Source organism: Castanea sativa, chromosome 7, assembly GCF_040712315.1.
Source record: "Castanea sativa cultivar Marrone di Chiusa Pesio chromosome 7, ASM4071231v1".
Classification (NCBI taxonomy): domain Eukaryota; kingdom Viridiplantae; phylum Streptophyta; class Magnoliopsida; order Fagales; family Fagaceae; genus Castanea; species Castanea sativa.
In genome coordinates, this window is record NC_134019.1 from 10620453 (window position 1) to 10640765 (window position 20313).

At 31.6% G+C, this 20313-nt stretch overlaps 1 protein-coding gene across 1 annotated transcript; it reads left to right on the plus strand.

Annotated features, from left to right (window-relative positions):
* Positions 1–14037: 14037 nt before the first annotated feature.
* On the plus strand, positions 14038–16933 carry LOC142642825 (polygalacturonase QRT3-like). The gene is made up of 3 exons (XM_075817250.1): positions 14038–14453; positions 14714–14950; positions 15677–16933. Exons 1-3 carry the CDS (start codon positions 14112–14114, stop codon positions 16730–16732), a joined length of 1635 nt encoding a protein of 544 aa, XP_075673365.1. The 5' UTR covers positions 14038–14111; the 3' UTR covers positions 16733–16933.
* The last annotated feature ends 3380 nt before the right edge of the window (positions 16934–20313 follow it).

Here is a 20313-nt window from a genome sequence, read left to right on the forward strand (position 1 = left end):
TATTTTTTTATCCAACCATACAAGTTCACCAAATGAAAGTTTTCGATCCTCGCCCCCTTTCCACATTAAAGTGATATTGTAGGATTGCTTTTCCACTGGTGCTGTCACTATGACCTCATAAATTGCAGCCCCTTCACCAACATTTGTTACAGTACTCTGAAATTGTGCACAGGTATCGACCTTGTAACAGTATCTAGATAAAAACTAACCAATGAAGGATAATTTAGATCCAAAGATCGATGGGTTTATAAGGGTTTCATGGACTGCATGAATGGCTGACATGATTTTAAGGACAAATAGGCTTTTTACATTATAGATTGTGCAGTTGCCTGTGAGGAAAATAAATTTCGTATTGTACTTGTTATGCAGATTGTTTGTTTCATTGTTGCATAAAGCATGTCAAGATGCATTGAAATGCTATTTATACACAGAATCCTATAGGGCTACATCCAATTATATATATATAGTTCCATCTGTCTATACATAAAATTGGATGTAGCCCTAGGATTCTGTGTATAAATTGCATTTTAGTGCATATTGACATGCTTTACGTAACAATGAATCAAACAATCTGCATAACTAATATAATACGGAATTTTTTTTTTCTTCATAAGCAACTGCGCAATCTATAATGTCAAATTTTTTTGTGGGGCAATTAAAAGAAGTGGAATTAAAATCTTCTTCACTTCGGCAATTGGCATGATCCAATTTCCACTTTGTTGGAGCTGTAGTATTCATGCCATCATCTTTGAAGCTTGGACTTTCTGACCATATGCCAGAATCTATAACACCAATGAAAACATCTTTTTCATACTTTATAGTTGGCCATAGACCAGTGGGAGCATGAAGCTAGGGAGAGGAATTCAGGGATATGAGTGTGGTAAGCAAGTGTAATAGTGTCATCATATTATAGCTAAGACAAAGCCTTCAGACTTTTTCAAAATCTCTAATTCATTTTGGGATAGTATAGCACTAAAACCATGAAAAAAAAAACATTATTATAAGTATATAAAAAAAAGTTGAGGATTGATTGTCATCTAGCGATGCAAAGTTTGCAAACTTTGAAGGATGAAGGAATCAATACTGGAGGAGTACCAATGGTGATGGCTACTAGGTACCTTGGGCATAGGGGTGTTGTCCATGTGAACAATATATATGGACCTCTCCACTAAGATTGAGTTATTAGCAGAGAAAATTAATGCACCACATAGAAGAATGAAAAAAAAATTGGAAGAGGACAACAATGTATAAACTGGATTGTTTCTTCTATGGTATTTGCTTTGGCATGAAAAATGTTATATGAATTGCCTGTATATATATAAGATTGTGAACAGTATGCCAAGAATCTTTTTTTCTGAAACGAAACAATAGTGGATCTTATATATTGAATATCATGTTGTACAATTGGAAAGAGAAATGAGGGGCATTCTTCAAGCTAAACAATGACCTCCTCATTCTCTTTTGTAGCATTAGCAAGGGTTAAGGCATCACGATTACATTTCATAGGAACAGACACAAAGGATATGCTAACAAATTGATCACAAATAAGTTTAATATCCTCCAAAATCTAGGCCACTTCCAAAGAACAAACTCCATTTGAATTTAACAGGTCCACCAGCTCAGCAAAATTGCACTCCACAATAATGTTTGAGAAGCTCGTGTTCTGACAGAAAAGTAACCCAACCCGAACCACTGATGCCGTAGTCCACAAAGCATGAATTTCCTTCTTAACCCTTTCACAAGATGCAGCCATTACTTCTCCCTTTGAATTCCTGATGAGTAAGACTAGCCCACCAGTTGAAGACACTTTGGACTGGGAGATTGCAACGTTCAGCTTGAAAGATGATTCCAGAGAAGGTGGTGCCCATCTAGCAACCGAAGTTCCTGAAGTAACAATGTGCCTTTTATTAATCTCCATAAATTCCAACGTGTAAGCAGCTGCTCTATTCCATATACCTTCATGACTGGGCTCCTTGTTCTCAAAAATAAATTTGTTTCGGCAATTCCATATCATCCACAAAGGCACAAAAAATATCTCCAATTCAGGGGTATGAATTTTCTGTATAACCACATCAATAACTTCCACGAAGGGAATATGCAAAGGTAGTCTAATCAACTTTCCAGAGGATGCTTGTTACCAAACGGCTTGAGCAAAGGAGCATTCGCACAAAAGATGAGTACATGATTCAGCCGCCTCTAAGCATAGTACACAGGAAAATGCATTCGAAATCTTCCTATCAAAAAGTTTTGTTCGAAGAGGAAGGCTATCTGTGCAGGCTCTCCAAATAAAGTTTTCAATCTTAGGTGGAATCACTACAGCCCAAATCTGCTTCCAGAAAGAATGACGCCTACCAACATCAAAGGTTGAAGCTATGTTCCCATTAGCAGCTTCCTCAATTTCCCTATGGAGGAAATATGCATTGTGAACAGAGAAGACTCCTTTTTGATTTTTAGTCCAAATTAACAAGTCAGACGGCCTTCTGACACTTAGTGGAATAGACTTAATTACATCAGCTTCAAAAGGGAAGAAAATAAAGTCATTAGAGTTCCTTTCCACCTTGGTTGAAAATCAGACCCGTCTATCAGATCAAAAACCTGAGCTTCAGCAGGCAAAATAGTCCGTGGTGACAAAATTTTCTGATTTGAGGACATTGGCAGCCACTTATCTTGCCAAATATTAATTGAAGATCCAGTTCCAACTCTCCAGCGGCTACCTTGTATCAGAAGGTTTCGACTTTAGGCAATGCTACGCCATGCATAAGATGCATGAGATGGTATGGCTGCTTCTAAAAAGGATCCACTGGGGAAATATTTAGACTTGAATACTCTGAAAAACAATGACTCCTGACAATGTAATAATCTCCACCCTTGTTTAGCAAGAAGGGCGAGATTAAAACATTTTAAGTCTCGAAATCCCACACCGCCATCCTTCTTTGCAAAACAAAGATGCTTCCAGCTAAGCCAATGCAGCTTCTTCTCTTCTTCCTTCTGTTCCCACCAAAATTGACTCATCATAGAGTTGAGTTCATTGCACAACCCGGTAGGAAGCATAAAACAGTTCGTGGCATATGTAGGAATTGCTTGAACCACGGATTTAATTAATACTTCCTTCCCTGTTTGAGATAAAAACTTACCTTTCCACCCACTAAGTTTAGATTGAATCCTCAGTTTAATTTCAGCAAAAGCTTGCTTCTTACCTCTACCAAGAATAGGAGGCAGCCCAAGATATTTCTCAAAGGATGCATCAGATATGGCATTTAAATAACGTCTAATCTCCTCCCTCATGTCCATAGGAGTGTTCTTGCTAAAAAAGATAGCACTCTTATCACAGTTAACCTTCTGTCCCGAAGCCAACTCATACAAGTGAAGAATTTCTTTGATGGATTGACACTCTTCAATGGATGCCTTGCAAAATAACAAACTGTCATTAGTAAAAAGTAAATGAGTAATCATCGGAGCGTCTCTAGAAATTCTCACACCATGGAGTTTGTTTGTTTGAATTGAATTTTTGATAAGAGCAGAAAACCCCTCAGAGAAAATCTTGAAACGGGAAAAACCGAAACCTTATTAAATAAATAAATTGAGCCCTTCATGTCTACCAAGTAGAACCAAATCGCTAGCATCTAAAACATATAGTCATCATTCTCTAAATTTAAAAAAAAAAAAAATGGTTTACCTCTTCTATAATTAGAAAGCGTAAAAAAGATAATTACAGTATTAAACATACAATTGAAAATGTTGGAGGATAAAATATTGTGATTAAATTTATGAGAACTGGATTCTTTGAAAGTTTTAGCTTATACGTTCCTTTATCGTTGTGCATCTTACAAAGTAGAGTTTTAAATAAAACAATAACTTTATCTCTGATTTATTTATTTTGAAATAAAAATTTGAAAATAAATTCAATGAAACTTTGAAACAGCTAAATTTAGCACCTGAAAATGAAACTTTTCAGTTTTGGGATGGGGTGGGGGTTTGTTACATGTCATTACTTTTAGAGTTCTTCTAGGGTCACAAAAATATTTTTACATCAATTTAACAACACTCACTTTTAGGCTTTATTTTCCAATCTAAAAAAAAAAGAAAAAAAGAAGAAGAAGAAGCTGCTTTTAAAGTTACATTATTTTCCCCCTAGCCAGACACAACTGTATTTTTATCAAATTTTTATAGAATAATTTTAGGACCATGACCTTTACCGCACCATTTTTTATATTTATTGAATATGGTGGATTATGATTGATTGTTTGTTATTTTTACACAATGGCAGAGACAGGAAATTATTTTTGAGAGGGCTATATATATATATATATGTATATATATATATATATATATATTTTTTGTGTGTATGAAATGTAAAATAGTAATATACAATATTTCATAACTCAATTTTTTTCCTTTTTATTTGTTGAGATAATTGTTAAAATACTTATGTGTTCATTTTAAAGATGATGAATATTTAATTATTGTAATTTGTTGACATGTATTTATGGATTATATTATATTTAAATGAAGATTATGTTTATTTTTAGATTTTCATAAATATATATGTATATTATCAACTATGGGGGCCAAAATGATAAGGTTATTTATAAGAGTTGATATTTTATATTTCAAATACAAATCCAAGCATATATACTTTAGGTTAGACATCCCTCTTAAACTCTTTCAAGCATAATATATATATATATATATATATATATATATATATATGTGTGTGTGTGTGTGTGTGTGTGTGTGCGCAGTTGTGTTTATGCAAGGTACACTTGGTGAAACTTTAAATAATTAATGTCTACTCAATATATAGTTTCTAATTAGATGTAAATTTTGACAAATCTACTGTAAGATTATATTATTTTCTTATATTTTTGTGCAATTAAGAAAATTCAAGTATGAAGGGAAAAAAAGAAGAAGAAGAAGAAACTATGGAATTCCAACCAAACATCATTATCTAAGAAAATCAATTTAAACAAAGAAATGTTGGAAAAGGATTGCCGTGGAAATCAAATATACGAGGCCTTGTAGGGAAGGCCATGTTACAAAACATAACATAGCCTCAAAGAATTAAAAATGCCATGTTTTGAGATTGGGCCAACCTTATTTTTATTTTTATTTTTTGAATATGGTAAAATTTATACTTATGTTCATACTTAAAAAAAAAAACACAAATAAAAAAAACAATAATAAATCTATGATGTCCACTTTATGATAATTGCTCTTATTATTATTTGGTTAAGACACCATTTAATTTTTGGTGTAAGTAAGATTTGAATCTCAAATCTCTTATTCAGCTAAAAAAAAAAAAAAAAAAACTATACCAGTTGATGGGTTCTTATTCCTACTAGAACCCACTGGGCCAACCATATGTTGAGGTCCCAAATTTTGTTCTCTACCATATGGTGGGTTCTTATCCCTATTCTTCAACCTAATGACAACTCAAGAACTATACTACAAGGTTTGGTATTGGGCTAAACCTATTCAAAGTCCAAGAGCCTAAACAATTTCGTTAATACTTGACGACACAGGTTGAGATTTTTTACCCAGATTTTTTGCCTGCAACAAGCCTCTTATGGAACCCAACAGCCCAACTGTATTACTTGACGGATTGAACCTTTGCAATCCATGAATTTTATCTCACGATCTGGGTTTTATGAAAAACCCAAACTTTACTTCATGATATGAGGCTTGCGAGTTGCGACCCAAATTTTCTACTACTTCAAAGATTGGGCTTATGGCTTATGTACTCTTTTGTCTCGTGAATTGGGCTTCACGAGGTGGGCTTCACAACTCATTAACTTTGCTACATAGAATGGGCCAATTAGGTAACAACCTACGAGAGCCCAACACTATTACAAGCTCAACTGTTTAATGAGCATGAACAGTACCTTTGTGGTGTGTTTGGATGGCATGATTTGGGCATTTAGATTTAGGTGATTAAAATCCAAATGATTTGTTTGGGAAGTTTTAAAAAAGTCAAAGATTTAGATTTGACAAACCCACTGAAGATTTTAAACCTTTAAAATGCTTGGAATTAAAATAACTTTTAAAATCAATAGATTTGAAATCAAGGTATTTCAAATCTAATAATTTAAAATCCAAATCCAAATCGAAGATCTCAAACACAACTTTGATCTAACCCATTTACTCCAAACCAAGCACCAGCGAGTTCTATATAGTAGTTCTTTACTAGGTCAATTAATATTGGGTTTATAAAATGATTATGAAAGTTCTAGCATAAGAATATAGACTTCTGAGAATACTAATGTGCATAATTAACCTTATGTCTTTCATAAAAAAAAAGTTAAAAAAAAAAAAAATGTTTGGAGAAGAGAGAGGACAGTAGTGAAAATGGCAGCTTTATTGTACTTATGTTTACGTGTAAATTGCAATTTAGTATGTTGTATGTTCATTTTTGGTCATTTAATTTTAAAATGTTGTATTTTGGTCACTGAAGTTTGAAAAATGGATTAATTTGGTCCCTCTGTTTACCTAAGTAACGTGATGCTAAAGCACCCAATTGAGGGATGAAATCGATTTAATCACAAATTTAAGGGACAAGAATCTAACCAACCTATATTAAATGGACCAAAATCGAAGCAACCACATATTTATAGGGGAAAAAATTACACTTACTACAAATTTTTAGGATGAAATTAATTTCTTTTTGAAATTTAAGAACCAAATCCAAAATTTTATATTTGAAGGACCAAAATCAAACTTAACCCAAATTTTAAGGGACCAAACATACAATTTATTTTATTTTATTTGGAGAAAATTTAGTTACAAAACTGGTTATAGCCTAAAACTACAACCTTACTTAATAAAATAAACATTACTACTTATTTTGAAAATCTAACTGTTGAATTACATATTCTTTATGCTCTTAATACACATCAAATTTTGTATCAATCGAATATTATTTACTATATGATCTAAAAGTTTATATTTTATGCATATTTTTTATTTACAAAAACATGCAATATAAAAAATTTATTGATGACATAGCTATTGATTTTTAATTTTCTAGAAATTATGCAAGTATGAAAGATATAAGAAAGAGATGTAATTTAATAATAGATTTGTCAAAATTCACCTCCAATAAAAAATATATTGAAAATGACCATAAACACCAAAAGCTAGTTGGCAAATTAGGTCAAAGTCATGGTTCTACAAGTTAATGTTCTAAAAAAATTCAGCTGTGCAAATTGGGAGAGAATGACTAATAAAATCATGATTGCTTTAAGGTCATGCATATAGTGCGTTACGTTGCATCATAATTCCTAAATTGATGAGCCCAATTTTATAAAAGGAGAAAGTTTAGCAATAAAATTGGTTGTAGCTTTAGGCTACAACCTTATTCAATATCTTTTTACTGGAGGTGAATTTTGACAACTCTATCATTAGATTACATTTTCTTCTTATATCCTCTATACTTGCAAAATTTCTAAAAAATTAAAGATCAATAGCTATATCATCAATAAATTGTTTAAATTGAAAGTTTTTATAGTTTAAAATTATATATAAAATATAAGCTTATAGATTATATAGTAAATAATATTCAATTGACGCAAAATTTGACATATGTATTAAGAGTGTAAAGAACATACAATTCAACAGTTAGTTTTTCAAAATATGTAGTAATGTTTATTTTATTAAGTAAAATTGTAACCTTAGGGTACAACTAATTTTGTAGCTATATTTTATCCCTTATGAAATACTACTGATAGTTTTGGGCAAGAGTTCCACACTATATAAATATTTTCTTCTTCATACTGTAGACGATACGCAACAAATAACTAGCTTGAGAGAGCAAATGTTTAATTAAAGATCAATAGATATATCATTAATAAATTGTTTAAATTAAAAGTTTTTATAGTTTAAAATTATGTATAAAATATAAACTTATAGATTATATAGTAAATAATATTCAATTGACGCAAAATTTGACATATATATTAAGAGCGTAAAGAACATACAATTCAACAGTTAGTTTTTCAAAATATGTAGTAATGCTTATTTTATTAAATAAAATTGTAATTTTAGGGTACAATTAATTTTATAGCTAAATTTTATCCCTTATGAAATACTACTGATAGTTTTGGGCAAGAGTTCCACACTATATAAATATTTTCTTCTTCATATTATAGACGATACGCAACAAATAACTAGCTTGAGGGAGCAAATGTTTAATTTATGCCCCCAAACCCATGTAATTGGCTTTATGATGTGTGAATTGCGATAAAAAAGTTTAGGGACAATATAAAATCTTACAAAATTTTCATAGTATCTTTTTTTGAATTGCGATTAGTTTTAATAAAATCGTTTTTAATTTTATTTAATTTCATTTTGACCAGAAGTGAGTTGACCCCTCACTTTTTTTTGAAAATATTTATAACATTTATTAACTTTTTCCTTCCTCAAATTTCTTTAATAATTATTAAAAAGTTAAATTTATTATCTAACTTTTTGACATAATTGATAATTTATGACAAAGCTATAGAGGTTGTCCTGTCTCTTTAGTTCATATCAGTGATATCACTATCCTTTCTCCCATTTTAAACGTGCAGCAGTGCAACTCTACAAATCTAGCAGTAGCTTCTGCAGACCTTTGCTTTAATGGATCTCCATTCCTCATTTGACGACAAGTGCTTCGCGAAAATAATGACACAATTGTTTTTGTAGTCACAGCCAAATATGTGCAATACGAGCTCTTCTTTTCATTTATTTTTTTAGCCTTGGTCTTTCTTGGAAATTGAATCGTTGAATTTAGGTTTTGAATTTTGATATATATATATTGAGCGAAGAATGTAGGATTGGAACCTACTAGCAGGATTGGAAGTTTGGAACCTACTAGCTATACTTTTGCTTCAAAACCTTATTAATATTACCTAACATATTTATCAAACCCTAAACCACTGAGCCACCTTTGACCTCTACCTTTCTTTGTTGCCATATTTTATTTTCCGAATTACATAGTTGATATATAAAAATAAATGTATAAAGTAAAAAATGGTTCAAATAATTTTATGGACATGAATGTTCTGTATCACAAAAAAAAAAAAAAATCCCAACAATTTTCCAAAAAAAGAAGAAGAAAACCAATTTAGTTTGAAACCATTTTTTTTAACATTAAAAAAAATTAATCCAATTCTAAAAGTTTTGTAACTCAATTAGCATTTTTTGTTATTTTTAACAAAGTTTAAATCCTCCCTATTCTATTGTAATTATTGAATTATTAAAAAAAAGTATTATGTTATATTGTTATGGCTTATGTAATTTGTTTCATTCTAAAATTTGTGTAAATGTTGGACATTTTGCTTTGCTCTAGGTGGGTAGCAATTCCATACAAATTTTGAATTTTGCGAGATAAAGCATTAAATTAGGAGTAAATGACCTTTAGGTCAAATGCCATTGCAATTTTATAGAGATATACTATATCATATTTAGGGTTGGTTTAGGCAAAATTCAAACGGAGACTTATCAATTGAGCTTAGTGAAACCCCACATGTTAAAAGCTAAAAGAATATAAAATTTTGGGCCATGTTAACAAGTACCCTTAGGGTAAAGGTACCCTTAGGGCAATAGTTAACAATTTATTTTAGAAAAATTTTGACACAATGTTTATGGAAAACGGAAAAAGTTGTCAAAATATAATTTTTTTTCTCATAAAAACTTTCTTTAAATAAATTGTTAACTATTTTCCTAAAATCATTTAAATACAACGTATTATTTCTAATCTTTAATTCAGGTTTCATTAAGAGCATCTCTAGCAGTTTTTCTATATTTTTGTACTGTTTGAACAATAAACAGTGATATTTACCTTTTACTTACCTACTTTTTCAAATATATCTTCCAATAGATTCTCTATCATTTTTTTATCACATTTAAATATTATTTCTTCATTCATGATTTATTCATTTTTTAATACACGTATCCCTATATCCCATCCCCACTCCTTTCTCTGCTAATTTTTTATTTTGTTTTATTCTTTTGCTAATGAACAGTAGCACTTCAGGTTTGGAGAATGATTGTTCATTAGCAAAAAATAGTTTGAGTTTTAAAGAAGCGGTTGGAGGACTATTTTATAATTAAAATTTTTAAAATAAAGATGATTTTGGGTTTGTCGATGGTATTGGAGATGCTCTAAAAGGAAGTTTGACTGATCAGAGCCAACCAATTTTGGCAGTCCAGAATCCAGATGGACCTACGTATGTATGCATTAATTAATTGGGTGGTTAAAGAGTGATTTATATGGTCATTATGGCCTATACTGGTATTTTACTGACCTGATCTTAATGCAAATGCATGGATCTTAAATATCCAACTGCTCTGTAAGAAAACATTTAAAAGGCTATTAATTATCATTAAAGAGTTGGCATATTTCTTCAAGGTGCAGCAAATTGAAGCATGCTTACCCTACACTATCAATTTAGGCAGGCACAAACAAGCATAAATCTCCTAACCTTCTCATATAAAAGTCTATTATTATAGTGGCAAAGGATCAATTTTAAGAATAGTTTGAATTAATTCTGTATCATGTTTCCGCATGAAGTTATTAGTAATTTATCAATTATACATCTAATAATTATCACTCCTGCATACCTATAATTGAGAAATGAGCAATTTAATCTATTTACTGCTTATGAAGTGTCTTTATTCAGTGCAGTTAGAATATTGACATTGATCTTGTTGGACTCGATTTGTAAATTTTTACAAGACGCATTTCCAAACAAAAATTAAAAGACATTCACACAGATTTTTTTTTTTTTGTGGAAGAATACACACAGACTTTGGTGATTCTAAGGATATTTTGGTTATAATGGTAGTTTCCGGTGTAATTTGGTCATTTTTAGAAGTTTTTGGGGCATTTTGATCCATTACTTCTTTTTCTTATTAGAAAAGGAAAATTGTTGTCAATTCCCTGAAAAATGTTTACATCTAAAAACATTTTTCCTTCAAAATCATTTAAAACCAAAATAAATGCAACCTTAATTTTAAAATTTGACTCATGGTCACTCTTCACTTTTAGCCATATATTATAAGTTGTGAATTTCTTGCCGACTTTCTAACACCACCTTTATTTTTACAAGTAATGTCATGAGATTTGAAAATAATGGGTTTAGTTTGGGTCCAGTGTGCACTAGACCCGATAGTATGCTTCCATACATTCAAAAATTGCTACGTGTTAGTATCATATTGGGTTGAATACATAGGACGCAAGGGACCTAAGTCACTCTTGAAAATAATTGTCCCTAAGTTGATGAATATATATTTTTTCTTTATAACTCGACAATTACAACAGAAAATTCAAACTCTCATCATCTTGATCTTGTAAAGTAACATGTTTTTTGACAAAACTCATTGATTCTATTAAAGAGTTACAAATGGAGCAAAAACAGTGTCAGAAAAAGCAATTTTAACGTTTGGGAGTTGGGATATGCAAGTCACCTAATTTGTACAATATTTCGATTTTGATGATGCAATTTGATTGTAGTAAGTGACAAAATATGGACCCCGACCAAGTAAAATGGATGTGATTTGATCCAAATTCGACAACAAAGGTGTGAACGGTACAATTGTGCTTGGACACAGCTGTGTTGGATCTTAACCCGTGATTGCATGCCATAACCCAATGCCATGAGTTTTTTTGTCTGTCGTGAGCATTTTGCTATTACATCATGCACTGTCAAAACTTTTAGCTTGTTTTCTCAAAACAGTTTCTGAAATAAGTGAAATAACTAGCTCATGTTACTTTCAAAATTCAACCTTAAATGATGTTGAATTTTCTTCACTAAAGATCATACAAATGAAAACAAACAATTTTCATCCACGAATTCCAAAATTAATTACATTCTAAATTCAACTCTATAATTAAACAAGTAAAGAGATAATCATAGCTTCTAACTGTATTACACAAAGTGATTTACCAGATAATCCCCCATCTAGGAGGTAGCTAGGGTTGTACCTTTTCTAATTAACCACATAGGTTGAGTGATCCATAGTTGGTTTGGTTGGGATTAATTAGTGGCTCAAGTTCTAAGCTTTGAGGTTCTGATATTGGTTCATCCAGAATGCCCGCTAACTGATGTTATAGGAAACTTGGTGGGCCTGAAGTTAAGTTATGGCTGAACTCATGAGACAGTGTTTATAGTTCTTTTTTCGTTAATTTAGGTTTCTTAGACATTGCTTTTTTCTAGTAGGTATAGGTCCCCCTACCTTTTTTAATCTCTTGAGCCAAAATGAAAAGTTACAGTTTTCTTAATATATTTATTTTATGTTCAACTTAACTAAGCTAGCCACTAATTAGGCTAGTGAAACACATTTGTTGTTCAATTCTTGTCCATTCATTATACATGAATCCTCTAGTACAGGGGATCATGAGTGCCCCGAAACTTGGTTCAGTTATAAACTAAATTTAGACCCACGGGGCAATTAAGAGCATCACTAAGATAAGTGATAATCCTGGGCAAACCAATCTTGTGTTCTCTGAGAATTTGAACACATGGCCTATTCCTCCCAAATCATGTGGAAGTTGTTAATATAACATAATTCGGTCCAAATTTGTAAGCTTAATTAAACTTTTTTGAGTTAAATAATGTCTTAATAGGTTTTATGAAACCCTCACAAAGAGACTCATTATGGTGTTAATGTTCAGCTCTCATAACCCCAAAATCCTAGGAAGTGGTATTAGATCGGACGGTTATACAAAGAAAGTGTTCATTAACGAGTCTCACTAAGTAGTTCGGGAAAAACTCTCATGTTTAGCTCTATGCATTGTTGAGAAATGGCAATTTGCGTTCAAGGGGGACATTAGATGGCTCACAAGTGAAGGGGTAGACTATTGGCAAGGCCAGCATTAGGCTTATGCCCCCTAATAGAGAAAGGCCCCGCAAGGCAGAATGAGTGTTTTTTTTAATATAAAAAAGAATAAAAAATAAATTGTACATTTTTCCTCCATTTTTAAGGCCCAAAAAATTGAATGATCATAGAAATACTACAAATTTTATTATATAGATCTTATAAATTGTTATTCATTTATTATTGTAGTTGTAGAAGTGTTATCAATCACGTTATTTTCCAAATTAGTTTGTAAGTTCTTTAGAGTAACTTTAACGTTTTCCACAAAAAAAAAAAAAAAAAGATTAATAGTAATCTAATCAAATCACCATTAAGTAAATGAAAAATATTGAAGTTATTGCAAAGTTTACTACAAAAAAAATTTATAAACTAGTGTAGCAAAAATATGATTGATGTCACTTAAATAATATAATAAATGAATGTTTGAATCAATTTTTTCTACTTGTAACACGTTAATTGTAAGGCCTATGTAGTAAAGGTTGTAGTATTGCTAGAATCGCTCAAGTGAATTAGTAGTATTAGACCGTGAGAATAATGGATTTTTAAATAAAAATAATAATATAGAACATTAACTAAATTGATGCTTAATAAACTAAGTATTATTTAAATAAAATAAATGCCCATTTAAATTTTTTTTCCTTCGGCCTCAAATTGTCTCACATTTGATATCCTTCGGCCTCAAAAAATCAATAATTATATATATATATATATATATATATATATATATATATATATAAATACACACCTTTATTCAATGGGTTCCTTCAATATAATAAGTGACAAACTACCCACTTCAAGAATCCTTGATTTACAAGCTATCATATTTCCACTAAGGAACAACCATCACCAGATCATCACCTACCAGTTAACCAACTGAAATCGATTGGTTCATCCCAAATAAATAAATAAAAAAGATTATATATTTGGGAGATCTACAATATGGTAACCCCATCTAATTAAGGATCTAACTATAATACTGTACAAATTCACATAAACATAAACTGTGTGAAAGTACCTTTTACACAATGTCAAACTTGTCATGGTCCCTAAAGTAAGAAGTTGGTAACAGCTTACTTTTCTGTCAGGGAAGAGAAAGAATCAAAATCCTATGCGGCAAGGCAATTCTCATTTATCACGTATAAAAAATAAACATACATATAAAAGAGAGCCAATGTAGCAGGTGTCATGTGTATGATCTGATATGAATAATATTCTAACCATTTTCCTATCAAATCTTAGTTATAGGCTCTCTTCCCATGTCCCACGAGTCCCTTTCTTTTCTATCTCTCTCACGCATATATAAAGTGGTAAGGTTTTCTCTCAACCTCTCGTCTTTTACATATATAGGAGAGAAGGAGCAGGGATCTACAATGGCAAGAAAAGCTCTGCTATGGTCCATGTTTATGGGATTGGCTAGTTTTAGTTTCTTGTTAATTCATGTTTATGGAGAGCAACCTCAGGTGGGTCAATTTTCTGGTGGTCATTATCATGACCAAATGCGCAAAATGCAAGCCGTCAAGGCCTCCTTTGTCCGGCATGACTCGATTGCTCTTTCGCCATCAATCTCACCCTCTCCTAGTGCTGCTCAGCAACCACCGGTACCAATACTTACGTTTCTCTTAAAACTCTAAGCTAATTTTGGTTCTTTTTTGGTTGATATTGTTTGTTCATCAATATTTAAATTTTACATATGCGTTTGATATGCGCGTTTGACAAGCTTATTTGTTTAGAGGTGAAACAAAAAGTGACTTTAACTATTAAACTAGCCTATTAATTTCACATGATATTATTAATTCTTTGTTGGCTAAATATTTCATAGTCCTAACTAATATTCTTGCTTTTGATGACGGTGGAGCAGGTTGTATTAAGTTCACGTGTGTATCATGTGACATCATACGGTGCAGATCCAACAGGGAAAATGGACAGCACAGAAGCAATCCTTAAAGCAATATCAGACGCAGTTCAAGGTCCAAGTGAAGGGTCATTGATAGAGGGAATACAGAATCTTGGTGGTGTACAGCTTAGTCTTGACGGTGGCAATTACCTTATTAGCCGACCACTAAGATTGCCGACCACCAGTTTGGGAAACTTCATGGTATAGATTCTCACAAACGTATACTATAAACTACTTAACTTTGTCTTAATTAAGCGTTGATTTTCTCGTATAAAAAAGATAATTTTATATACTTTTGTGTACCCATAATATCTAACAAGGTCCTCTATAAAAGTGGTAGGTACCACTTGTCACATTACCATAGGCCTATGTGGCAAGACCAAGTGCCTTGTTTGACACAGTGGTCTTTATGACTTTATGTTCCTGCGGTCTCGGTTAAGCCTGCAAAGTGCAAATTGTTTATGTTTTAAACGGTTGGTGTAACATGACTTAGAATACTTGACTTTAGATAAAAAAAACAGAAAGAGAGAGAATAAAGTCTCATTCTTCTTAGGTTCTAATTGAAGTTATGAAAAGTATTTTTTGATCACACATATTCCGTGACACCTACATGCCATGAGAAAGAAAATTGTCCTTTCGGCAGCTTTTGGAAATACTTTTCTTTAATGTAAAGGAAAATATTGCTATATGATTTTGACTGAATCGCAATAAACTTGTCTTTTGGATGGTTCAATCTAAAAGTTTTGGATCTATGTAAAGTAAAATGCACCAAATCCATATTATATGTACAAAACCAAAAAAGAGATTGCTTTTTTATAAGACACCAAAACATTCCTCACCTATAAATAATATGAATACTAAGAATTGAAGACTTATTTTATCCTACACTTTATTGATGCTGTGTTAATTTGGTATTTGATGAAACAGATACATGGAGGAACACTACGTGCCTCGGATGATTTTCCAACTGATGGGTATCTGATTGACTTGTCATCTTCATCGAATAGCAAGAATGAAGTGAACGGAAAGAGCTCGATGGATGCACAGCTATCCTCATCATCATCCTACAATTATGAGTACATAACCCTCAAAGACCTCATGTTAGATTCAAACTACAGGGGTGGAGGCATTGCAGTCATAAATTCACTTAGAACTAGCATAGACAACTGTTACATTGTCCACTTCACTACTAATGGGATTTTAGTCCAAAGTGGTCATGAGACCTACATACGAAACTCCTTTCTCGGCCAACACATCACTGCCGGTGGTGATCAAGGCGAAAGGAACTTCTCTGGTACTGCAATAACCCTAATGGGCAATGATAATGCTGTTACAGATGTGGTAATTTTTTCAGCTGCTATAGGAATAATGATTACAGGTCAAGCCAACATACTCACTGGGGTACATTGCTACAACAAGGCCACTGGCTTTGGTGGCACTGGGATTTATCTGAAATTGCCCGGTTTGACACAAACCCGGATTGTGAATTCTTATTTGGATTACACTGGTATAGTGGCTGAAGACCCTGTGCAACTTGATATCTCTAATTGCTTTTTCCTTGGTGACGCATACATTGTCCTAAAATCAATAAATGGGGTTGCAAATGGGGTCAATATTGTTGATAACATGTTTGGTGGCTCTGAAAAAGGAATTGAAATTGTTCAATTGGATCAATCCAGTGGACCTTTCAAAGATATCAAACAAGTTGTGATTGATAGGAACAATGTCAAAGGGATGAATTTAAAGGCCACCGTTGCTAGGGGGTCTGCGAATGGGGAAGGAAACTCATGGGTTGTGGATTTTAATAATGTTCTACTTTTTCCTAACCTTATTAGGCATGTTCAATACTCGTTAAGTGCTAGTAGCAGCCAGTTCCCTAACCATGCCTTGAGGAATGTATCCGGTAATCGGGTTCAGATTCAGACAAATTTGAATGTTTCAGCAAGTGTATTCGTTATAGTGGATCAATCGGTAGCAAATTAAGCTGGCCAAAATTTAGGATCAGGAAGTTCTTTATTGGCAACTGTGAATAGCTTGGAAGAGTGGTACATTTGTCAAAGTCTTTTACTATCTACAAAGAAATTAATGTTACTAAAATTTTAAATTATGTCATTAGAAAAATTGAACCAGAGAAAAAGTTGTTCTGGTGAATAGTCTAATAGAAAATACAAAATTATTTTCATCAAGTTCACCTTTTGGAATTGGAATGTCAGTGGATTGAAAAACATACTTGATTTTTAGTATAAGTTCAGTCCAAGCTTCAAATTTTCAGATGGAAATTACTGTTGTATTGAAACATCAAACAAGACATTTAAAATTCCAGTGAATGTTGGGAATTTTTGCACTGAAAAATGACTAAATTGGTCAACAACAAGAATTACTGTGCATATTTAAATTCCATTTTAAATGAAACTGATTCAAGTTTAATACATGGGACATGGCAAATGAACCAAGCTTCTTTGATTTCAGGTTTGCCTTCAAATCATATGTGAAATAAAATAGAATCACTTCAATCACCCTCTTAGTTTATACTTGGAAAGATTTGAGCTTTAAGACCTCCCTCAACTCTATCCCTATTTTTATCACTTAAGCTAAAGTATAAGAGCCTTAAAATTGAACAGGATGTAGAAGTTTCAATTCCGACTAACAAAAGTCAAATCAAAACCTGAATTGAACAACTGCCTATTCTCTATTCAACATAATTTAGTGCATATCTAGAAGGTCTATGTTGTCATAAGTTCATCAATTTCAAAACATTTTAAAAGTGATACTCTAGTGAAGAAAAAACTCTTATGTTGATAATTAATAAATTGACAAACCTGAATTATTGGTTTATATAATGGATGTGAACATGAGCACCAAAGTGAAATTAGATGAACAAATATCAGGTAGAAATTATAAACTTGGGGTAGGAGAAATGTCCAAAGGTCCAAAGGTTGAAATTGAAAGTTTAACTAATCTTGCCCTATTGGGTGTTGTAGTTGGGCATTAGTCATCATCCATGCGGTTAGAGTTAGAGTTGGTAAGCTTACTCAATTTGAAAACCAAGTAAGAGAAGTAATTATTTTGTCTACCTCAATTATTTTATGTTTGGATAGGTGTCTACCTATACTAATAAAAACTTGGTTCTTCATGTATTCATTAGTTATTCCCAAGTCAAAATTCTGGGTTTAACTGAAATCAAATTTTTAAATGATATATTCTTCTTAGTTCTCAACAAATATAATAATCCTACTTTTTACCAAAAAATAAAATAAAAATAATAATCCTACTCACTCACCCCAATAAAACTTGAAAAAAGAAAAGAAAAGGAACAACTGTTGGACTAAAGAGGAATATTAGTTAAGGCCCAAATTTGAGTTCGGATTGAAAATGGAGAGTTCTTAGGAATGAGCTCCAATGGGCCTGAACTTGAGCACCTTTATATCGTCATCCTGTAATGCCGTGTCCAACTCCCTTGTATTTGATACCCTTTTCTACCCAAAAAAACTAAAAAAGAAGAATAATTATTTTATACTATCTTATGCTCTTGGAAATTTAAAATATTAGAATCGTTTATAGTTTCTTTCTGGGGAGGGGAGAGGGGAGAGGGGAGGTGGGTTGAACACGTTACACCAAAAAAATACAATTTAAAACTATTATTTTAATAAGTTATTTTGTTTATAAAATTAGGTTAAAAATATATTTCAAGAAAATATTTTAGAGCTCGTTTGGAACTCTGGATTGAGGAGGAGAGGGAGTAGATGAGAGTAAAATAGAATTGGTCGACCACTCGCCCTCCCTCCTCCTTAATCCAAATCAACCCTTAATATATTTAGGTGTTTGTTGTCGCCCTCTCCTTGTTAAAAAAGGATTTCTTTCCTCCCACTCCAAGTTCCTGCTAATTTGGTGTCATTCTGTTTTCTTTACCCTTTCCTTGTTTATTATCGGACTTCTATATGCTGCTCTAAGGGTGTGTGTGAGCTTATTTTTTCAATCCATTTGGATTTTTTTTTTCTGATTTGTTATAATTATTTTATAACTGTGATATAATTATTTTATAAGAATATACTACAAAATTTGTATTTAAAAGTATGTGCTATTTTTATAAGTTTTAGGTAATGAAACATATAATAAATTTAGCATTCAACAACAATACATAGTGAGATATATATATATATATATATATATATATATATATATATATATATATATAGAAAATCTTAGTTTAATAAAAAAAATTAAATTACATAATTATAATATTGTTTTGTATAAATGGAGAAGATGTTATAGAAAAGATTTTTTTTTTAATGTACCACAATCGGTTTACTAATTTGAACATATCCAAGAATTTTTTTTAAATGTACACCCCCATTCCATAGAACACATTTAACATGTTACATTCAATTTAAGATATTATATAAGTGTAGAATTGTAGATTTTTTTTTCTTTCCAAATATAACTATAATGTCTATATTATTGAAAATTGAATTTAAAGGTAATCTTGTGAATATTGATCATTTTTCTTGATTTTTTAGGGCCCATATCTCTAATTTTTAATGCCTATTTTAATTGTATTTTTTAGCCCAAAACTAAAGGGTTTGGGCAAAATAGAATAAAATTTAATACTTTTCATCCAAAAAAAAATTTTGAGCCTAAAATTGATAAGAAAAACCTACAAAAGAATCAATTTTAAGGCTTAATTAGTCCAAATTGGATTGAAGTAGACCGAAGTAAACCAAATTGGACCGAAATTGACCAAAGTAGATTGAAATGGACCGAATGGACCAAAATAAACCAGTCGATAAAAATAGATCAAAGTGGACCAAATGAACCCAAGTGGTTCAAAACGAACTAAATTGGACCGAAATGCTAATGTAGCTTAACATGAACATGACAACAATAAATGTTATTGTTCAGCTTTTAGATATTATATAGATATAGATGGTAGATATCAAATAAAGAATTTGATAGATAACACAAAACATGACCATAATATATGTGATTATCCTTTTCATAATCCAAAGAAACTGTACAAAAAGTCATGTTAAGGAATATTAAGCAAGTACACAGTCAAGGAACGTAAACAAAACATAGTTCAAACAAATTGAATCTAAATAAAAAAGCAAATGCTCAGACCATCTTTTGTAGTGATTTTCACCAAAAATCTCAAATTTCAACATATTTGAAACTAATAAATTACTGATTCTTTAAAAAACTTAAACACCTCTCACACATGGGCTTAAATTCCCCCTTAATAAGTGGAGCTTAATGCTTGAAATTTTTAATATTTTAAATGGGAGGTTTATAAATTAAAAAGTGGCTAAATCTCTTTTAAAGATTGTTGGAAACAATGGAAGAGTATTCAAACTAATTTAAAAAATTATAAAGTAAAATTAGGATATAGTAGTATAATAGATCAAAAACATATTTGACGGAGTTATATAGAAGAAGAAAAAAGATTGAAACAAAATTATAAGGAAAAAGAACATGTTGATATGCTCATCACAAGTTTCCGAGCAGTTCTGAGTATTCTTCATGCTAAATTGCTGAGAAAAAGAGAAATTTTAGGCCACTAAGGTCAC